The 24,295-nt window shown below is 34.3% G+C and overlaps 1 protein-coding gene across 1 annotated transcript in view; it reads left to right on the top strand.

Annotated features, from left to right (window-relative positions):
* ABCA13 (ATP binding cassette subfamily A member 13) overlaps nt 1-24,295 on the top strand; it is a 288,890-nt gene that overhangs the window by 193,694 nt on the left and 70,901 nt on the right. The window contains 5 exon segments of the mRNA XM_049777030.1: nt 685-774; nt 2,367-2,427; nt 8,515-8,627; nt 11,898-11,985; nt 18,072-18,180. Of these exon segments, the coding sequence (XP_049632987.1) occupies nt 685-774; nt 2,367-2,427; nt 8,515-8,627; nt 11,898-11,985; nt 18,072-18,180 (461 nt within the window).

Below are 24,295 nucleotides of genomic sequence, written 5' to 3'. Positions count from 1 at the left end.
GTGGGGTGCTACACTCCAGTACATTTTTACATGTTCTTGTATTGCTAAGGACTTCTTATCAAGAAAATATTGTGCAATGTATGCAATTCATGTACAAAATATATGTGTATGTATATTTAAATTTAAGTTGGAGTATTCCTCCTGTATATATAAAAGAAACAACATTCAAGCCAAATCAGAGTTCTGATATTGAAATACTATTTTATACTTGAATATATTGATACATTTATATTCTTTTCAAAATACACAAAAAGGAAAATGCTATGTTAGTAAGTAAAACATAAACTCACTAAATAGATGCATATAAACGTATATTTGTAATTAAATGTCTTAATTTTATCACTTGTTTGGATTTACCAGTAAGCAATAAATATTATAGATTTTTGTTTTGGTTTTGGGTCATACCTGGTTATGCTCAGGTGTTATTCCTGACACTGTGCTCAGTAATCACTTCTGGTGGTGTTCAAGGGAAGATCCAGGATGCCCAGGATTGCACCTGGGTCAACTGAGTCAAGTGCCCTACCTACTGTATTATTGCACCAGCCCAGTAAACATTAATTTTATCAGAGAAAAAGGAATACTTTTCTTGATTATATATAGATGAAGCACAATGTGATGTTCCTGAACTCTCAGTGAGTCTTACTAATAACCCTTTCTTGTCTATTTTTTTTCCCCAATAAAAAGCAATGAGGGCCAAGACACAAAATTTGCTCACATACTTTTGAGGAAGTTTAGAGACCAGGACCTGCTCTGTGCTGACTCAAACCCAGACATGTAAGTTATTTGAGATACTTTGCAAAAGTTCAGACTCTAGCCAGTAATGCTTGAGAACTTTAAAGACCATTTCTTTCTTATGATTGGTGATGTTTCATGTTACACATTGACATAATGTGAAATAACATTAGCTTAATATATAGGTTACTATATATAGGTCACATTATAGAACTAATGGATACTCTCATATAAAGTCATTGGAAATAAGGTTTGTAATGGTTCAATTTATTATTATTTTTTACCATAGCCAAAGTAAGCTCAGAGCTTGGGTATGTGCTCAGGAATTACTGCTGACGGTGACTCAGGGGCCATATTCAGTGGGAAGAGTCTAATCTGGGCTGGCCACATGCAGAGCAAGCACCTTAAACTCATATTCTTTCAGCAACCATAATTATTATTTTTCATTTGTATGAAACTATGATTTACATCATCACACAAATTATTAATCAATGGCATATGATTTTCTGAAAACAAGTTTAATATTAGTTCTATCTTATGCAATTATATTTCATAATACTAGATACATAGATTACATATAAAATGGTAATTTTATTCATAAAGCTTAAAGCTAAAATAAAAAAATTGTACAATTTAGTATGAAATATGTATGAGCTAAAATTTGATTTCTGGAAAAATTGGTGCCTATGAAATATTTAAAATTTTAACAAGTTTAAATATATATATATATATACATATAGTTTTGTTTTGTTTTGTTTTGTTTGGAGAGATAGCCAGCTTTTGCTTTGACTTGTGCTCAGGATTTATTAATGGCCATCTGAGGGGACCACAGAGAGTGCTGCAGAGACACCTTACCTGCTGTACTCCCTTGTACAAGGACCCAGAGTTGTTCAATTTCTTTGGTGCCAATGATTACCCAGACTTGTCCTGTCATATTTAGGAGCCTCTAGTGCTTCATCTGTTGATGTTTATGGAACTACCTGGTACCTGAGATCAAACGTGGGTGGATATCCTGTAAGGCATAACACATGATTCATAATATATAGATATATGATCTATCAAGCTCCTTTAAATTAACTTTGATTTGTGATTATCTATGAAAAATATCAAAGCATGATACTTTATTCTACTAGGTAAAATATAGAGAGAAATTTGGAATACAAGACAGTTTAAGCTACTCTTGAAATTTAATTTCAATAACAGTTTATTATAGGAGTTTTCATCATAAAGTAAAATTAATATTTATTTATTTTTCTTAAATTATGATAGAATTACTCTGATGCTATGAACAAGATTGCTGTATTTATAAGTTGCTATGTTTGTCTTTAAGTTACCTGAGTTTGAGACTAGAAACCTCGGAATGTATGGTAAGCTGGAAGTCCTAGGTAGTCCTGTCAATATATTTAATACAGAAAAACAACTATACATTCTTTAAAAGAATAACAATAATTTCATTGCGATAAATATTTCATGTTAGTAACTCAAGCTTTTCAAGAAAATGTAAAGTGATGTATTCCTTAGTATGTGGTTTTCTTATGAATTCCATTCTAATAGTTCATGAGCAAATTCTCATGAAAATAAAAATAGCTTTATAGTAGGAAAGATCATGCTAACTCTTTCTTTTATGTTGCTAGGATGAATTCTTCATGCTGGCATACTGATCCCATTTCTCACTATGTTTCTTGTGGCTGTCTGGTAGGTTTTAGAATTATTGTGTTTTTTTTTTTCTAATTTTTAAGTCGTTTTTTTCTTTTTTTAAATCTAAGCATCAATAAATATGAATGAACGTACGGTAACTCACCTGCAAAGTTTTCAGTTTTTTATGATTCTATTACTTTTAGCTTTACTTTATTAGATGCTATTTTGTGATGTCTCATAAATAAAATTAATTTTTAGGCAACATGGATATGATAAATCATTTATAATAGTGGGTTTACTAGCTATTATTCATAGTCAAATAATCTCTAGTGGGATTTATTAAACAAATACTTAATGATGAAAAAGCTGGAAATAGCCTGTGTGGAGAAATTTTGTTTAACTAGTTAATGCAGAATGGTCACATGGCTTTTATAATATTTTTTATTCAGGTCTTAAAAACTTAAAAGTTAAGATTGCATTGAGTTCTACAACTATATATTAATTTTATAAACATATTATAAATTCAGATCCCACTATTAGTGTGGGTAAAGGGTATGTAATTTATGGAGAACAAATTTATCTGGTTAGAAAAATTGATCAGGGCCGGGTAGGTGGCGCTGGAGGTAAGGTGTCTGCCTTGCAAGCGCTAGCCAAGGAAGGACCGCGGTTCGATCCCCCGGCGTCCCATATGGTCCCCCCAAGCCAGGGGCGATTTCTGAGCATATAGCCAGGAGTAACCCCTGAGCGTCAAACGGGTGTGGCCCAAAAACCAAAAAAAAAAAAAAAAAAAAGAAAATTGATCAGAATTTATTTTAAAAGATTTGGGAAAATGGGGATTAAACCTGGGTGGTCACATGCAAGGCAAGGCAAGAGCCTACCTGGTAAGCTATGGCTATAGCCTTGTTAATAAGTCTCTTACAGCAGAGTTTATCTTTTAGTGAGTTCCTTCTCAAAATCCTCAAAGAACTATGCAAGGCTTTTTTTTTATTCTCCAATAATCTAACCTATAAGATATATTGCTATGTGCCCAGAAGTCATTTTATGCTTCACTAAGAAAAGCTATTAGAAAATTAGAAAAGGTTCTGAGGCTGGAGAGATGGTATAAGGAGCAATGTGTTAGCCTTGCATGAGGCCTATGTGGGTAATACATATGTTTCCCCAGCACTATTAAGAATAATTCTTGAGTGAGAGCCAGAGTATGCTCTGAGCACCTCCAGCTTTGCTCCAAAAAAGTAAAAGGAAAGAAAATTGCAATAAACATATAAAGACAGACCATGTATTTACTCTCAAGTATACTGGGTTTATGCCAAGGAATTTAAAAGTTTATTAATGAAGCAGCAAAAATACAGAAATACACTTTAATTTTGTCATGACTGTTTTTTATATATGGTAAGTTTAATAATCCCATAGAACTTTTTTTATAGAATTTAATACTAAACCCTATGAAATGTCACGAAATCTGCTTTAAGAAATTAGAGTCAGAGCACAGCAGGTAGAGCATTTGCCTTGCAATCAGCAGACTGGGGTTCCATCCCTGGCATCCAATATGGTCCCACAGCCCTGTAAGAAGGGATTTCTGAGCACAGAGCCAGGAGTAACCCCTGACCACCATCTGGTGTGGCCCCAAAACAACAAAAATCTGCCTTAAGTGTGATGTCATTTTCTTCAATATTTCATGCCCTTTGCTAAGTTAAATCCTATGTATTTTATGTTTTGAGCATCACTTAACATGGGATTGTGCTTTTATGTCTTTCTCCATATTTGTGTTTTCACAGAGCAATGTAACATATTTTGTTCATTGCCTTGTGGTCTACTATTTTGTGTATTGGGCTATTGTTTTAATTTATTTATTTTGGATTTTGGGCCACAACTGGTGGTGCTCAGAGTTACTCCTGGCTCTGTGCTCAGAAATTGCTCCTAGCAGGCTTGGGGGCCATATGGGATGCCAGGGATTGAACCAGAGTCTCTCCTAGGTTGGGAACATGCAAGGCAAATGTCTATCGCTCTGCTATCACTCCAGCTGGGTTATTGTTTCTAATATATTTTTAGTAGTATCTTTAGGATCATCATTCATATAATCCTGTACTTTCTCTCTTTTCACACACATACACATATATACATATATACACACAAATACACAATATATATGCTCTTTCTCTCAAAATCTTATCTTGCATGTGCCCAACTGAAGTTTGATCATCAGCATCATATATGTATGTATATTTACATATAAATATATAAGTATATGTAGAGATCTAGAGAAAAAGATAGAGTTAAACTTGTTTTTCATTTGAATGAATTATAATTTTTATTGCTGGATTGCTGTGATAACACTTCCATATATATACTGGACAATAGTGGAGAAAGAGAATATCTTTAATTTTTGTCTGATCTCAGAAGAATGGTTCTTAGTTTTTCTCCATTGATTTTGATGTTGACTGGATCTGTCTCAATAGCCATTTCTCTTGAGAGGCATTCTCTTTTGATGACTATTTCTTGAGAGTATTTTAAAAAAAGATGGATGGGTATTAAATATTTTCAAAAGCATTTTCTGAATTTTTTGATACAATCATGGTTTTAACTTGCTTATATTTACTTATATTTTAATTTATAAATTTATGTGAATCGCTGTGAGGTACACAATTACACTTTATTTTTTATTTTTATTATTTATTTATTTATTTATTTATTTATATGTTTTGGTTTTCTGGGCCACACCCATTTGATGCTCAGGGGTTACTCCTGGTTAAGCACTCAGAAATTGTCCCTGGCTTGGGGGGACCATATGGGATGCCAGAGGATCGGACCACGGTCCTTCCTTGGCTAGCGCTTGCAAGGCAAACACCTTACCTCTAGCGCCACCTCTCCAGCCCCTACAATTTTTATTTTTTATTTTTATTCTTCTTCTTCTTTTTTTTTTTTGTTTTTTTTTTTTGTTGTTGTTGTTTTGGGTTTTGGGCCACACCCGGTGACGCTCAGGGGTTACTCCTGTCTATGCACTCAGAAATTGCTCCTGGCTCAGGGGACCATATGGGACACCAGGGGATCGAACTTTGGTCTACCCTAGGCTAGCACAGACAAGGCAGACACCTTACTGCTATTGCCACCACTCTGGCCCCTATTTACAACAATTTAAAACAGATTTTTGGGCCATGCACAGCAGCACTCATGAATTACTCTTGGCTCTGTGTTTAGAAATTACTCCTGGCAGACTTGGGGAACCATAGGTGATGACGAGGATCAAACCTTGGTTGGCTGTGTGCAAGGCAAATGCCCGAGGTGCTGAGCTATCACTCCACCCCCACATTTGTTTGTATATTAAATAATAAAAGTCTATCATTGGTCCCTTTACCAATCCATATTTCCCACCACAAGTGTCTCCAGTTTCCACACGTTCTCCTTCCAGTTCTATAACCTACCCTTATGCTTTCCTACATGGCATGCGTATTTCTTTTGTCTGTTTGTCTTTCTGTCTGTCTCTCTTCCTTTTTTCCTTTTAGATACTGTGATTTACAATAATCTTGCTTAAGGAGTATTTTGCATATCACTTTACATCTATTGAGCATTTATTAAACAGAATGTTATTCTCAAATATTATTGTCATAGTGGTCCTTTCTATCACTTAACTGCATTCCCCCCACTCTTTCTGGCAAGCTTCCCACTATGGATATTATTACCATATTATCTGGCTATTTGAAAATAAAATATTTTAATTAGATTAAAATAAACCAATGAAAACTTACCTAAAATATATGACTAACAACAACAACAACAAAAAAGACATTCCAGTTGTTTTTTATATAAATAAGGAGCACAAGAGAATACTAAGAACAGTTGCACAGCAACAAATAGAATTAAATGAAAATATTCTTAAAACAGAGGGTTGGAATCATAGCACAGCGGTAAGATGTTTTTTTTGCATGCAGCTGACCCAGGTGGTTGATCCCTGAGATCCCATTTGGTATCTCAAGCCAAAAGCTATTTCTGAGCACTGAGCCTGGAGTAACCCCTGAGTGCCTCTGGGTGTGGCCCAAACAAACAAACTAACAAGCAAACAAAAACCACAATCAATATCCAGCAGGAATAAACCATGATATGGACTGAATAAATAATACAAAACTGCTGACAACATTGATGAATATATTTAAAGTAGAACTACAAGTTATAATTAGGGCAACCAGTGAAGTTAAATAAATAAAACATTTAAATTGGAAAGGGTAAAGCAAAATGTTAAATTGTTATAAAAAATAATTTTAAAATAGAAAACCAAATTTTTTTTTTTTTGGTTTTTGGGTCACACAAGGCAGTGCTCAGGGGTTCCTCCTGGCTCTATGCTCAGAAATCATTCCTGTCAGGCTCGGGGGACCATATGGGATGCCAGGATTCGAACCACCGGCCTTCTGCATGCAAGCAAACGCTTTACCTCATTGCTATGTCTCTGGCCCCAGAAAACCAAATATTTAATAAAATCAAATACTAGATTGAGTGAACAAAGATAGCAAAGTTTCAGGTTACAGAAATCAGTTGGACTTCTGAATACTAACGATGATCAATCCGAACGTTGGCCAGTTTGGTGTCCCTGAAGAGAATCATAGTGAGGTAATGAGGCAGATATTGGCAAAACAGTGATTCTGGGTGGTGGATACAGCAGACATGGCTGTGGCAATATGGGGTCTTGGCCTACCCTGTCCTTCAGAGATGGCCAACTCTCTGCTGTGTGGTCAGTGTACTCAGAATTTTTCCCACTTGGTTTACATTTCATTGGAGAAAAGTGTGCATTTATGGAGTTGGCCTGGTGCAAACATGGCAAATGCCTGTATTCTCATTTTCTTTACTTTTAAAATATATATAATTACTTTATTTAAGCACCATGGTTATGAAATTGTTCATGATTGAGTTTCAGTCATACAATCTACATCACCAGTCACCAATGTACATTTCGTGCCACCAATTTCCACAGTTTCTCTCCTATTGTTTCCCCCCCTTCTCTCTGCCTGACTCTAAAGCAGGCATTTTACTTCTCTCTCTTTCTCTTTTCTTGTTTGACACTATGGTTTGCACTATTGATAATTAAGTGGTATCATGCATATCACTTTGTCCCCTTTTAGCACCCAGTTTTTGTCCAAAGTGATCAGTTCCAACCATCATTGTCACGGTGGATCGATCACTATCCTAACTGCATATATCATATTTTGTGGCAGGTTTCCTACCATGGACTGGGCTCCTGGCCTTCATCTCTATTGTCTCTGGTTATTATTGCCATACTACTTTTTATTTTCCTTATATCTCCAAAATGAGTAAAATTATTCCATGTCTATCTCTCTCCTTCTGACTCATTTCACTCAGCATAATAATCTCCATATCCATCCATGTTTAAGCAAATTTCATGACTTTATTTATCCTAACAGCTAAAAAGTATTTTAAATATAGGTACTAAATTTATTTCATCTTGCCTAGAACTTTTATCAAACTTCCTTTCCATGCTTTCAATAGATAGAAAAAGTCCACTGATTATTGATAGCCATAGAAATATCCCCGAGGCTATTCATTTCATTGAAACTATTTTACTTTGTGATTTTTTTCCCTTAAATATACAGGGGAAATGAAAACATGCCATAAGTCTGAGATGATAACAAAATTGAGCTTCTTGAATCTCAGGCTTTTGCCATCTGAGTGAAGCCTCCAACTATTTGGAAATTATGTTCTGATCCCTGTCCTGGATAGTTTCTGTTTGCGTCATTAGAGAAAAGTTTCTACTTTGAACACTTAGTGAAAAAACACTTTCCTGAATATTTTTTCCCTTTCTATACTCTTGTTGCTTGAATCGCTAAGATATCGCCACTGAAAATATTTTCCATTTTTATTGTTAAAATATTTCCCAAACATACATACAGAAAAAGATTGGAAGTAACTGAATAAAATTGAGTGGTTATGTATAATTCTCAAATGTTTGCAGTTCTCAATTATTTAAAAAATTTGGTCATAGATAATTTACTATAGCTTGAAAGATAGGAAAATTCATATGTAGCTTAAGAAATATACAATGTATATATGTTATAAATGTATTTCAATTAATTAAATCTATGAATTAATGTATTCAATTAATTAAATGTATTTTAATTTATGTCTTTGAAATCATTATAGCAATGTACAAACAGAAGTGCTCCTTACCTAACCAATCACCTAGGTCATACTCTGCTAAACCTAACAGCCTTTAACTTGGAGGATTATTTGTTGATGCCACATAAAAAACCAAGGTGAGTTAAAGACTGTGATTAGCATTACTTGAGAATATTAATTCTTTCTATTACTTTCTCACTCAGTTTTTGATATGATTGGTTTAATTTTTGTTGTTTTGTAGACTTCTAATTCATTATATATAATATTTTATTTATTCTATAAAGTGGGCAAATAAATATAGTACCCCATTCTGTGGGGGTGCTTTGCTATACTGATCATTCTTTCCTTTCCAATGCAGAAGTTTTTTTTTTTTTAATATAATCCCATTTTTATTTTTGTTTCACTCTGTCTGGCCAATGATTTTTAATTACTGAAGATATCTCTAGCTCCAAAGCCATGAAATGGCATTATAAGCCATTGCCATCACAATTGGGAAGATATATTGAGAGTATTCACAAAGGAAAAGAGGAAGCTAACTTAATACAGGGGACATGATAATAGTCTCAGAAAATCTGGTGGTTTTTTTTTTTTGGTTTTTGGGCCACATCTGGCAGTGCTCAGGGGTTACTCCTGGTTCAATGTCACTATGTACCTAAGATACTACTGTGAATGATTTGTAATCCACTTTGATCAAAATAAAAATTATTAAAAAGAATTGCTCTTGGCAGGCTGGCTCAGAGGACCATCTGGGATGCCAGAAATCAAACCGGGTTCATCCCATGTTGGCAGTGTGCAAGGCAAATGCCCTGCTGCTTTGCTATCTCGCAGGCCCCTATTCTCAGAAAATCTTAAAGCCTCTCCTCAAAAACGTGCCTAGAAGCAACATATCTGTGCAGTAAAGTCAAATATTACAAAACCAATGCACAGAAATCCATGCTTTTCCCATATCCCATAGAAGAGAGATAGATTTGAAAAGTCATACGATTCACAAATGTACCTCAGAAAAATCAAGCATCTGGGTTTCATCTTAAAAAGGGAGGTGGAATATATATTTACAAAGAGAACTATAAAACACTGCAAAGATAAATAAGAAAGGGCTTTAGGATATGTAAACAAATCCCCTACTTATGGAATAAAATGAGTAATATTGTCAAAATGACATAGAATAGTAATGAAAAGTAATGAAATCCTAAGGCAAAATATGATGGACAATTTTTTTCTTCCCTGATTTAATTTTTTAAGTTTTTTTAAAAGTTCATTATAACACTGTGATTTCCCAAGTTGCTCACAATACAGTCATTTCTGACACTAAATGCTCAAATACCAATCTCACTACTAGTGGGATTCTCTTCATTGGTGTTCCAAACTTCCCACCATCATAGCCAACCATCTCACAGGCACAAATATACTTCATCTTGTTTTTTTTGTGTGTGTTTGTCTTTTTGTGTTTTTTTGTGTGTGTGTGTGTGTGTGTGTATGTGTGTGTGTGTGCTTGTTTGTTTGTTTGGGCCACACCATTTGACGCTCAGGACTTACTCCTGGCTATGCGCTCAGAAATCAGCCCTGGCTTGGGGGGACCATCTGGGATGCTGGGGGATAGAAATACAGTCTGTCCTACGCTAGTACTTGCAAGTCAGACTTCTTACCATTAACGCCACTTCTCTGGCCCCACTTCATGTTGTTTTTAACAACATAAAGGCAAATAAAATTACCAAAATTATATAATGGAGGGTCAATATGAAATAATTTTTATATTTCCCCATGCTGTTATTAAAGTCAGTATCTAAAAATTTACCAGGCTATTGTGTCCTAGTGGATCCTCTGTCTTACTGAGCTCGGTAGATTTCTATGTAATTTTCCCACTAGACTTCCTGTGTAACTACCAGGCTAACATTACTACAAAATTTTGAGGTATCTTTCATGCTTGGATGGTCAAGAATTCATAGATTTGAAATAAAAGATTCAGCTTCTCATTTTATTTGAATTCAGTCAGATAGCTGGGTTGTTTTGTCAGAGGGTCTAGAGAGCGGTTCTGTACTGTTGTGATTCATTCAGAAAGGGAAAACAGAATCTGTATCCACCCATTCTTAGAATTCCACAAAGATATCAGCTGGATTCAGACTACTTGGGAAGTATTGGCAGCTAATATTATCTTTGGAAGCTTGGTGAAAAAAATAATGGATCGTTTTTCTGGTGCGAGGTCATAAATAAAACATTATAGTATTGGAATAAAGATAAATTTTCAGTCTAATGAAATAGACTGAAATGGAAAGCCCAGAGATATATCTACACCACTAATGCAGATAATCTTCAATAAGGGAGAAAAATAATGTGAGTGTAAGAATGAATGTCTCTTCAATAAATGGTGCTGGGAAACTGGCCAGTTATGTGCAAATAAATACATAAATAAATATACAAATAACTCATTTTTCTTTCTAAATTAGACCTGAATCCATAAATCACATCAGGGACAGTGTATATATAACAATTAATTACGTTGAATCACTTCTTTTTTGAAGGCAGAAGTTTATGTGCTCAGGTCTCCTACTAGTTTCTGGCACATTAAATGTCTTAAATAAGCAGTAAATGAGTGAATTGTGTGATGTGGGAATATACTCTTATTTCTTTACCTCAATTTTCTTCAGAGGAGGTGTATTATACTTTTTAAAGTCTCTCTCTTTTTTTGGGGGGGGGGGTCGCACTCGTTGGCGCTCAGGGATTGCTCCTAGCTTGTGGAACATATGGGACACCAGGGATTGAACCCATCTCCATACTGGGTCAGCTGCATGCAAGGCAAACATCCTACCACTGTGCTATCGCTCTAGCCCTTTTAAAGTCTCTCTTATTTTCTCAGAGTATTAATTTTTATTTTTTTTGGGGGGACACACCTGGTGGTACTCAAAGATTGGCTTCTGGCTATGCACTCAGAAATGGCTACTGGCAGGCTCAGGGGACCATGTGGGATGTCGGGAATCGAACCGAGGTCCATCCTGGGTCGGTCAGGTGCAAAGCAAATGCCCTACCACTGTGCTATCACTCTGGCCCCTAATTTTTATTTTTAATGTCAATGTCAATGTCTAATGTTCATAGGTAAAAACTGCCAAATACTAAAACACACATGGAAACTGAGATAAAATATATAAATATCTCCTTTAATAGGTCAAAGAGCTGCATAAAATAAAGTAACTAGTAGGTAATAAAGACCCAAAATGATGGTTGATATAATGATCCAGATCTCTTCTTTTAGTGCAATTAGCTATCTGTGCCTATGTGACGGGCTTAAGACTTTTTTTTTGAGAGAAAGAGCCCTACATTCATTATAACTTGGGCCATGGGTAAAGATAACATACTTCTGAAAGTCATAATTCTCCTGGATTAAAGCACTAACATATTTTTACTATTATTAGGCTTGGCGGTTGGTCTTTTGTGGTGAAAATACCAGACGAAGTTAATGACTCCAACTCAAAAAGATCAAAACAAATACCTTTAGAAAAGGTAAAATTTTATTTTTCTATATGTACTAGGAAAAAAAATGTTAAGAAAATCATTAACCATTTTGTTTAAGGGAGGAATCAACATTACATTATTTATTACTGTAAAATAAAAATACGTTATGAAAACATTTCTCTGAAAACAAAATGAATAGTTTTGTCTTTGTTATGACTGAAATTACTTAATATTTCTACTCAAATAAGATTTTACTAGGCATATATAAATTATTTAATTAGATAATATGATCCCCAAAGTTCTTTTCAATGTTTCATGCATACAATATTCCCACTTCCATTCCCACCACCGATGACCCCATCCCTCTACCAATGATTCCAGAATCTCCCACTCCCTTTACTTGATTCCATGACAGATGTTTTAATTTTAATTATTATATGTTAGGTTCTATGCTTTCAGAAAGATCACATAATGTATTTTTAAATAACATTATCCTTTTCTCTTAGTAGTCAATAGGTAGTGTATATAGTCACATGAATATGAAACATGAGTTTCATAAATCTAGATAGCCTGAGAGGACATAAAGAAATAATAATACTCATGCCTACATATAGGGACCTATGCTTTTTTGTTTTTAACTTTTTGTTATACACTACATCAGGCAGTGCTCACAGATTATTCCTGGCTTTCTTCTCAGTGATTACTCCTGGTGGTACTCAGGACTAACATGTGCAAGGCAGGGGCCAAAGTGGTGGTGCATCTGGTAGGGCATTTGCCTTGTATGCACAGTCCAATGACCAACCGTGGTTCGATCCTCAGGCACCCCATCTGGTCCCACAAGACAGGGGCAATTTCTGAGCACATAGCCAGAATTGACCCCTGAGCATCACCAGGCGTAGCCCAAAATACAAAAAAAATAAATAAAATAAAGAATAAATGTGCAAGTCAAGTGTGCAAGTAAGTCTCCATAATTTATGCACTAGTTCTTTAGTACTCGGGTTCTGTGCATTCTAACTCTTCCAGAGCAATCTCTTATGTGTTTACAATAGAGTATTCCCCTAAGTGAATGCAAATATGGCGTTTCTGAGTCACAAAGAGAACCCTAGTGCTCTTCTGTCTGCCACAGTTTATTGGGCATAAAAAGTCATTTTGGACATAAGAGACCTTTTCTTTAGCTGAGGTTCATTCTGGTCTCTCTTCCTTTATAAATGAATCACATAAAATATTTGTGACTTGGGCCAGAGAGATAGCACAGCGGGAAGAGCTTTTGCCTTGCATGTAGCCAACCAGAGACCAACATAGGTTTGATTTCCAGCCTCCCATATGGTCCCCCAGCCTGCCAGGAGCAATTTCTGAGCTCAGAGCCAGGTGTAACCCCTGAGAGCTGCTGGGTGTTGCCCCAAAACCAACCCCTGTAAATATATGTACCTCAATATATATACACCAAAAATCAGAGTTTGATTAAAAATATCTAAATATATTTACTGATTTTGAACCTTATTGTGATTATTATTAAATTATGACTAACATTAGAATAAATGTTTATTTACTTTAGAAATAGCTCTTTATTATAATTTTTAATACCATAATTTACAAAATTGTTCATAATTCAGTTATTTAATGCATTCAAAGTTCAACACAAATTCTACAATCAGTGTTACCTTTTTTCAAATGTGTAGAGCTCTTGCTTTGCACAAAGCCTAGCCAGATTAGATCTCTGAATCCAAACACTTCTAGGAGTCATATCTGAGTGCAATACCAGGAATAAATCCTGGCCACTGCTAAGTGTGACTCCAAAATAAGAAATGTTGCAACTTTTGAATCTATATCAATGCAAAATTTTCTTAGATATAATGGTAGCTTGTGTGTTTGGTTTTAGATATCTAGGGAACTGGTATTCCTTGATCTTTGCTTTGTTATTGGAATGCACATGATTCAAATATTTTTCTGAAAATTGCTTGCCTTTTTTTTTTTTTTTTTTTTGCTTTTTGAGCCACACCCTGTTACACTTGGGCATTACTCCTGACTCTGTGCTCAGAAATCTCTCCTGGCTCAGGGGACCATATGGGACACCGGGGATCCAACCAAGGTCCATCCTGGATCGGCCACGTGCAAGGCAAACTCCCTACAGCTGTGCTAACACTCCAGCCCAAAATTGCTTGCTTTTATCATTATTTGATTTATTTTTCTATCATAGTATATTTGAATGTGGCCTCTATTGTTTTTAATGTAACATATGCTTTCCCAGACAATGGGCATGTAAGAAAATTGCATCTAGTCTTTCCCAATTTAAGATTAATTTGGGGTACATGAATTAAATTGAAAGCTTTGTACTTCAAATGTACATATTTTATCACTTGATCTATCTATCTATCTATCTATCTATCTATCTATCTATCTATCTATCTATCTATCTATCTATCTATCTATCTGTCTTTCTATCATCATTTCTATCTTTATCTATCTATCAATTATCTATTTATCATCTTTCTCCATCTATCAACTATCTATCTATTATATCTCTATCTCTCTATCTCTATCATCTATCTATCATCTATCTCTCTATAGCTATCTATATGTCTATCTATCCATCATCTATCTATCACCTATCTATCTATCTATCATCTATCTATCATCTATCTATCTATCTATCTATCTATCTATCTATCTATCTATCTATCTATCTATCTATCTATCTATCTATCTATCATCTATTTATCTATCAATCTTTCTCTATATCTATCTATATGTCTATCTATCCATCATCTATCACCTATCTATGTATTTATCATCTATCATCCATCTATCTATCTTTCTATCATCTTTATCTATCTATCTATCTATCTATCTATCTATCTATCTATCTATCTATCTATCTATCTATCTATCTATCTATCTATCTATCTATCTATCTATCTATCTCTTACACAGGAGTGAGCTTCTTTATAGAAAAAAACTACCCCAATACCATAGTGAACTTCAAAGAACATCTGCTGTTTCAAAAATCTACAGTTACTGTTTGTGGTTATGTCAAGTCAAATTATTGCTTTAGTCTTTTAGTAATTAATGATCAGCTTCTTCGTTTGCCCTTTCGTGTGAATTCATTAGGCATAAGTTATCGGCTTTTTTAAGTCTTTCTGAAAATAAAGTGAAAAATTTGTATAGGAATGGGTTTTATATTAATACATTCATTTCATTTTAACATCTTTATGAATTATTTATTCACTTCTTAAATGTTTAGCCTTTTAAATCAAAATAACCTGTATGTAGAGTGCATGTAATTCAAATAAAAAGGTCAACACATTCCCTCTTTTGGTGTTTGGCATATATTTGGTTTTCAGAATTTGATGCATTTTAATTTTTTTCTCCCACTTAGTCACTTTTTTGAGCAAATGTTACTCTAGATTTCTTTCATAAAATGTCTGTCTTGAGGTGTTCCTAAAAGGAGATTGATATCTTCTTTCAGTTATTATACTGATTGGAAATAAACTTTTCTAAACCACAGTCATGTGTTTTAGACAACAGTTCTTGTGAAAGGACACAAAACTTTCTCCTTAAATTCAATATATAAGGCATGCTATATATTCAATATATATGCAGTATATATGGCAAAGACATGTACATGATTTCTGTATTAGGCAAGTACTTGTCATACTTCTGCCAATTGAACAAAACAAGGCACATAGTTAAGCCCAAAGTCAGAATGGGAGAGCAAAAATATTATAATGGCCCTTGGCTTAGGTGGTATGGGCACTGTGAATGCAATCCAATGTAGGAACTACAGAATTTATAAAGAATATGAGAAAGGTGAAAAGACCCTAAGTGCTAATGGAACCCAGGGCTCCAAAATGAGGATCTGGTGAGACTTGGGTCTGGAAGCGAATGTTGACTCAGGAAATATTCCACACAGTGAAAAGATATAATAATGGGTTCAGGAAATCTAGCACTCGAGCCAGGAATCCCACCACAGAAGCCTTCTGCTTCTAAGAAGGAAAGCAGCCTAATGGAGGAAGAAAATGAGCCTCTGCCTTCCTCAGATCCCAGATTTTATTGACAAAAATCAGGTCCTACCCTAGGGTAGAAGAGGAATACCAAGTAGGGAATAATCCAATATCCCATCAACAGATCACACCAAGAGTGTGTGTTGGTTTACCAACACTAAGGTATATATAGCACTACTCCACCAAAGTAGCTACAATTTGGCTTATGTACATTCATATAATGTGAGTTGGTGCAAAGGGAGTTGGAGTACTCTTTTCTTATTAGGATTTTATCCTATCTCTGTGTCTAGGAATTGCTCATGGCTTCTGGTTTGACCCTGGGAACCATAGGTGATGATGGAAATAAAACCAGTGTTAGCCTTGCCCTAGATAAGTACCCTACCTACTGTATTATTTCTCTGGCCCCTTCAAGTGTCATTTTTAAATTGAAAATATAAAATAAAATTAAAAAGTCACTCTTTTTGAAAACAAAAGTTAAAATTGATAAATTAAAAAGGCTTCATTTGTTTAAAAAACTACTATGTCTTCTCATTTTCCCTCTAATTAAATTGTTAAGTGAGTCAAAAATTAGAGTTATAGACTGTTAGTGAAAGTTGTAGGTCCCACAAAGAACTTTTTTCCTGTCCTATGATCTTAACACAACTTATTGTTTCTGTGATGTTCAAAATATAATATTCTACTTATCTCTATGTAAAATAAATCTTTATGTGAGATCCTGGTGTAGCCTCTAAGAGTGGACTTTACATGCTATACCCTAGTCTTCAAAAGTGTGTCTAACTTATATACATTTTTAAATATATAAATTCACATTTGTTTCTAATTTCTTTGTATTTATTATATTAAATGCCATTTAGGCTAAGCTTATGATTTTACTAATTGTGTTAGGTTTCATAGTTAGTAGGTCTTAAATTCTGTTATCTTAGAGTCAAAATATTACAAGTGAACAGTGATTTAGTATGAAAGAGATAAAAGGTTTAATTTATGAATTGCTTAATGAAATGGGCTGCTAGAGCAGTAATTGAGAATATAATTCCTTGCATAGACAGTGGTCTGTATTTAAGAATACAAAACAAAATAGTTGCCATAAAATATTTAGAGTAAATATCGGGGATTAATATAATGAACTAGAAAAACTCATTGGAAAACAAAGAATTTTCCGTCTGATCCTAAGTTTCTATAAACTGTAGGAATTTGTATAAACTCTGGCACAAATTTTCTGTACAGAGTCCTACTTCTATAAATACTATCTGTTGCAGGAAAAGAGCATTATTGATAGAAACTCGGTATTTATTATTTGAATTAAGACCAAAATTTGACAGCTGATACATTATATTTTTTGAAAACACTGATCAGAATTAGTAAATTGAGCAAAATTAAGTTTTTGAATAAAATGATATGTTTAATAGAAATACTAATTAGGGGGCGGTGAGGTGGAGCTAGAGCTAAGTGTCTGCTTTGCAATTGCTAGCCAAGGAAGGACCACCGTTTGATCCCCCGGCGTCCCATATGGTCCCTCCAAGCCAGGGGCAATTTTTGAGTGCTTAGCCAAGAGTAACCCCTGAGCATCAAATGGGTGTGGCCCAAAAAACAAAACAAAACAAAAAAGAAATACTAATTATTTTATTTTTATATGTTACTTAATATGTCAACTTTAGTAACACTGTCTCTCCTGCTTCTTTCTTTATCTTTATCCTGTGTCAGGCTAATTTATTACTGATGCTCAGCAAAAGTTTTGTTCAGATTAGTCGGAAACTTAATGTTTCATATACTGTTATTAATTTGAATGTAATGATTTTTTTCTAATCACTTCTTATACCATAATTAGCAGATCAAATTTTATTAGCTTACTGTGTGAAAAAGAAAAAGCATTGGTTCTAGTATATTTGATTCAGTGAGAATATAATTATAGAGAGACATTCATACTTATTCTGAGAAAAATAGAACTATTTTTTGTCTTCAAATTATATGCTTGATATAAATAGAAATTAAAAACTTAGGTTGAAATTTACTACTGAGGTCTTTTTTAAAGTAATGGACACAGAAATATTCTGAGAGTAAGGATCTGTCTGAGGAAAAAAATTAAAGTGGATTTAAGAACTAATTTCATGAGAATTGATTTTTTCTTTCTTTTAGGTGTGGTATAATCAGAAGGGCTTTCATTCTCTCCCTTCATACTTAAATCATCTAAACAACATTATATATTGGAGATTTTTACCTCCTGGGGTGGACTGGAAACAATATGGTAATTTAATATTATTTTTTATCTTTCATAATTACGAGTTTAAAAGTGAAAACAGAAAGTGATTATGAATATGAATGGAATTGTGGAATGAAGGTGTCAAATGAATATATAGTTTTATGTGCTGTTTATATTCTTTTCTAGCCACAGATATACTTACCTTCTCTAAATATCACCTTATCTATAAAAACAGGGGGATTAAAGATATTTTGAAAGTTTCTTCTCAGTAATCTTCGAGGCTTATAAAGCTCTAATATTTACTGTTTTAAAGGCATCATAATGTAGAATTCTGTTTTAGATATTAGAGAATATATGGTGATTAGTTCCTCATAAAATTTATGTTATCATAGATTTACTGCAGTTTTCTCTATTGATTGATTGAGCGATTGTATTTTTTGGGGGGGCACTCAGCAGTCTTCAGGAGTTATTCCTTTTAGGGGGGTCACACCCGGCAGCACTCAGGGGTTTCTCCTGGCTCTACCCTCAGAAATCGCTCCTGGCAGACTCGGGGGACCATATGGGATACTGGGATTTGAACCACCATCATTCTGCATGCAAGGCAAATGCCCTACCTCTATGTTTTCTCTCTGGCCCCCAGGAGTTATTCCTGACACCCAGCGGTGCTCAGGGGTTACTCCTGGCTGTCTGCTCAGAAATAGCTCCTGGCAGGCACGGGGGACCATATGGGACACCGGGATTCGAACCAACCACCTTTGGTCCTGGATCGGCTGCTTGCAAGGCAAACGCTGCTGTGCTATCTCTTCGGGCCCGGCGTTGGCTCTTTTTAAGGCAAATGCCATACCCACTGAACTATGGCTCGAATTCTGATTTTCTTATTTTAAAAGAGTAAGCGTATATCTTTTTATTGTGTATTATTTATTTGAAATAAAACACATTTTGGAAAACTGAAACAGTCCATCTCTAGAATCCAGAGTGATTAATTGGTTAAAATAGATGTTATATATTTTACTTCAGTGGGCATGGGCTAAGACAATTTTCAAATTAAAGAGGAAAAAATGGTATATTTGAGCACCAATATGCTAATTTACTGTAATTTAATTAAAACATAATTGAAACATCAGTTTGCATAGAAATAATAGTTATCTCAATATGGCATCTATTTCAGATGCTTGCTTTAGGATTTATATCATATGACTAATCAAGCATATGTGACTAAAATGTGACATACATATTTAGGAAGCTAGCAGGAATATATAAACGATTTTGAATTATATATGCCTGAAATAATTTTTAACAATTAAGAGTTAGGCATAAAGGGGAAGTTGATTTTTACTTGTCTTAAATATATTAGGTATTGCATTTGTCTCTAAAGTGTTTGAACATAGCAAAAGAAGTACTAAGAGTGATGTCCAGAGCTATAGAAGCTTACACCAGGAACATAAATGAGTTCAAATAAATAAGCAAACCTCACATTTTAATAAACTAGAAAAAATCCAATGTAAACAAAAGGAAAATAAATTAGAGAAGAAATCCATTATCTCTAAAGAAAGCAGTAAAAAGGGTCAATTATACCAGGCGCTAAATTTATAATAGATTAAACATTCCATATCACAAGGAACAAAAGAGACCAACAGAAGACATCTCTTATAAAAAAACAACTCTTTGTAAAAATCTTTTCTTCTATAAGAAACAAAACATTTCTTTGCCATTAATCTAGAGCAAAAGGATGGAATCTCAGAAGCATACAACTTCCAATAGAGAAACAAGGGGATATAGATATGTGAACTGACAAATAAGAAAATTTAAACTAAGATATGTAAAATGCAACTTTGACTACATAAATGAAACTAGATGTAATCATCATCAGAAGGGAGGGATAGATAGATAATCTTTCTTATGTGGTATATAAAATAGAGTAAGGAAATGACAGGTTTACCAAAGCCTGAAAACTGGTTTATAAAACTGAGTTTACCAAGCGTATGGGTAGAGGATGAATGACCAAGAGACAATTCTGGAGGGGAGCAGACATTCTGGTGGGGCATGTGATATTGTAAATTTGTAGATATGATACCCTAGCATGAACAGTGTTATAAATCACAATTGATTTATTTATCTTATCTATTTTTATTGTTTACAATTTATTTACTTTATTTTATTCACTTTAATTTAATTAATTTACTTTAACTTAATTACACCTATGATGGTCAGCATTTAATACTGGCTTTGTACTCAGAGATAATTTCTGTTAGGGTTGTGGGATCATATGTAATGCTGGGGATATAGTCTGTGTTGCTAGATGTAAGGTAAGACCTTCCCTATTGTTCTGTGGCTTCGGTTTCCAATATTATTTTTTGAGAGGTAATTGTAGGACAAATATATCTTTCACTACCCTCAATATCTTATTGAAGAAAGAGAAACATGTGGGTTACAAATAAAACATATTATCTGTGTAAGACTTCTGGGCAGTATAAGATGATAATCCACATTAGCTAAAACCAAGAGAATTAACCTCGTCATATATGATATTTATAAGATTATTTAACATCATCATTGGGAATTATACAACATCTAGAAAAGAATGGATAAGTATTTCTTTAAAATTAAAAAAAGTTTTATATTGAGATTGAGATAATAGATATATATTTATTATATATTCATATATATAATAAATATATATATTATATAATTTATATTGAGATTGAGATATATAAATATAATCCTCCATTTGTGGTTTTGTTTTTACAACTTTTTGTTTGTTCTTTTGCCACACCAGGTGACTCACAGGCCTTACTGTCAGTCTTTGTCCTCAAGAATCTCTCTTGGTCATGGTCAGGGAATCATATAGTACCAGGGATTAATCCAGGGTTGGCCACTCACAAGGCAAGCTCTTTCTCTCCTTATGGCCAAATAATTATTACATTTTAACATAAAAATGATCTCTAAAGTACAAAATGTCAAGTTCAGATGGATTCCCAGGTATGTTCTACCAAACCTTCAAAGCAGACTTGCTACTTATATTCTTCAAATTCTTCCAAACTATTGAAGAAGTGGTAATCCTTCCTAATAGCTTCTAGAAAACTAATATTAGTAAAGAAGATAATTAAAGATTGACATTCAGATAAATATTGGTGTAAATTTTCTCAGTAAGATATTAGCAAAACGAACATAACAGTAGTATCAAAGGATAATATGCTTCAACTAAGTACATTCATCACAGGAATACAAGAATAACTCAATATAAACACGTGGAGAGATAGCATGGAGGTAGGGCATTTGCCTTGCATGTAGAAGGATGGTGCTTTGAATCTTGGCATTCCATATGGTCCCCCGAGACTGCCAGGAGCAATTTCTGAGTGCATAGCCAGGAGTAACCCCGGAGAGCTGTTGGGTGTGAACCAAAAAACAACAACAACAACAACAAAATAAATAAACAAAAAGATTTTAAGCATCCATTAAAGTTTTCTGTGAATATTAAGGTCTACATAATATGGCATCAAATTGCCTAGAATATTATTCAGTTTTTATTCACACTTTTCATTCTTTCACAATTGCATCAGAATTAGCACGGATTTCTAAAATAATTAAATAATATTCCTGTTGTGTATAATACATGTTCCCTAGTAAAGAATGTGTATGCCTTTTCATAAATTGCTATGTCTAACAATTTGCAAACATCTTTATACATACCTTGTTCACATCTTAAGTACACCTAATAGATGACCTCATCTTATAAGGTTTTATTAAGTTTGTATCCAACAATTTTATGCCAGTAATAGATGTATAAAAGATCTGATTCTTTGTACTTTTCCGGGATTTGTTAAAATCACAGTAAAAGTCTATTTTATTTATCTGGTCAATCAAAAATTATTGTCTACCAATTTTCAGTCAAACATGTGGTTTTCTTTCTGTAAATATCATGGGAAAAATGCTTAGTACAATAGTCAGGACATAGAAATAGTTTAAATGTCCAAAAGTGATTAATGGATAAAGAAGATATCATTTATTTACACAATGCAATATTATAAGTTTGCTTCACTGGGTTGTGATTAAATATTATCTTGTTGGATGAAACAAATTATAGGGAAAGAGATGAATACCGAATGGTCTTCTATGCTATATAGAGGAAGAAAAAAGGAGATATACTACCAAAAAACTTTTCTTTTAATTTTTTTCTAAAAGCATTTTTACTTTTATTTATTTCTATATTTTTGTGGGGTTTTTGTTTCATTTTGTTTTGTTGTGTTTTTGTTTTTGGGCTACACCCAGTGATGCTCAGGGGTTATTCCAGACTATGCGCTCAGAAATCTCTTCTGGCTTGGGGGACCATATGGGACTATGGGATGCCTGGGAATCGAATAGCAGTTCGCCTGGGTCAGCCGCGTGCAAGGCAAACACCTTACCGCTCTGTCACTACTCCAGCCCCTTATTAATTAATTAATTAATTTGTTTGTTTGTTTGTTTTTTGTTTGTTTTGGGGCCACATTAGCAGTAATCATGACTTTCTTCTGTCTCTGCAAATGTGTGGGGCTCTCCTTGGTGTAAATTCAAGAAGTTTAGTGAAAATAATGTTATTTATGAAAACAAAGTCATTCAGTGGCATGCCCCTTTTCTCTATTCATTTATTTTTTATAGATTTCTTTATTTAATTACAAACTTGTTTGTAGTTGGGTTTCAGGCATAAAATGCCCATCTCCCTTCATCAGCGAAATTTCCTGCCACCAACGTCTCCATTTTTCTCCTCCCCAATCTGTTACCTGTCTTCGAGACAAACATTGTATTTCTCTGCCTGTCATGATAGTAGAAAATGTAGTTATTTCACTAAATGCACTTACCACTCTTTGTAGTAGATTCATGTAATTGGCTGTCTTTTATTTTTCTTAAAACCCACAGATGATTGAGACTATTCTGTTTATATCTCTCTTCCTTTGATGTATTTCACTCAACATAACTCCATATCCATAGAGCTATAGGAAAATTTTGTGATTTTTGGGTCACACCCAGCAGTGATCAGGAATTACTCTGTACTCAGAAATTGCTCCTGGCAGGCTTAGGAGACCATATAGGATGCTGGGATTCAAATCACTGTCTATCCTGTATCAGTTATTTGCAAGGCAAAGGCCCTACTGCTCTGACCCCTCAACTTCTCTTTCCATCACATTTAAATCTGAAGAAAGTATTAATAAAATTCTACCACAGGAGAGAAGAAAACCTCGGCAAAGTCACTGCACTTTGGCATTATATGAAAGTTTTGAAAAAATACTAATTTATCATGCAAGCAAAAATTGTTTTACTTGATTGTCAGAAGATTTTAGTGTCTCCAGGTATAAAGAGACTGTAAAGATTTACAAAGTTTTGACATTTCTGACCCACAGTAAGAAATATCACAATTGATTTATATTTTAATTTGAGGCAGAGAGACAGATAAATGAGAAATAAGAATGAGAATCAGGGTGAAAGCATCAGACACACTTTCTCAATGGACTGGAGACTTTTGGAAACTGTTTTGGGAAGATATTCAGGATCTATTCCTGGATCTCAGGAACCACTTCTAGAAGAGCTTAGGGGGATCATGTATGGTAAAAGGAATCAAATTCAGGTTGGACACATGTAAGAAAAGTATCCTATTCATTGCATTACATATCTTGCCTCAGGACCACTCTTTAGTAAGATTAGACACAAAATTTTTGCTCCCAGAGCCAGTGTATAGGGTTTCTGGAACAAAAACGTGTCTTTTTTCCTATTTATTTTTCCTTCCTGTTTGCTCCCTTGTTTTCATTAAGGGACATACTTCTCTAGGGTACTTTTTTCATGAGGATGAAGAGAGACATTTCCTAAGGAATGAGGTATTCCTATAGATGAGCAACAATGAAACACATTGGAAAGCAATGGATATTCAAACTGTGGTCTCTGAATGATATTTTTCGTCATACATCTGGCAGTGCTCAGTAGTTGACTCCTGCCTCTTCATTTACTAATAACTCCTGATAGTACTATGAGATCATGAGAATTTAACCCAGTGCAGCTACATGCAAGAAAGACAGTCTATGCACTGTTGTTCTCTTTCCAACCCTGGATTTACATCTGATGAAATGAAAAAACAAAGTTAGTTAAGAACAGGGGTGCCAGGGAGATAACACAGCGGTAGGGCATTTGCCTT

The sequence above is a fragment of the Suncus etruscus genome, chromosome 7 (genome assembly GCF_024139225.1).
Source record: "Suncus etruscus isolate mSunEtr1 chromosome 7, mSunEtr1.pri.cur, whole genome shotgun sequence".
NCBI lineage: Eukaryota > Metazoa > Chordata > Mammalia > Eulipotyphla > Soricidae > Suncus > Suncus etruscus.
This window is presented reverse-complemented; position numbering and strand designations above follow the sequence as displayed.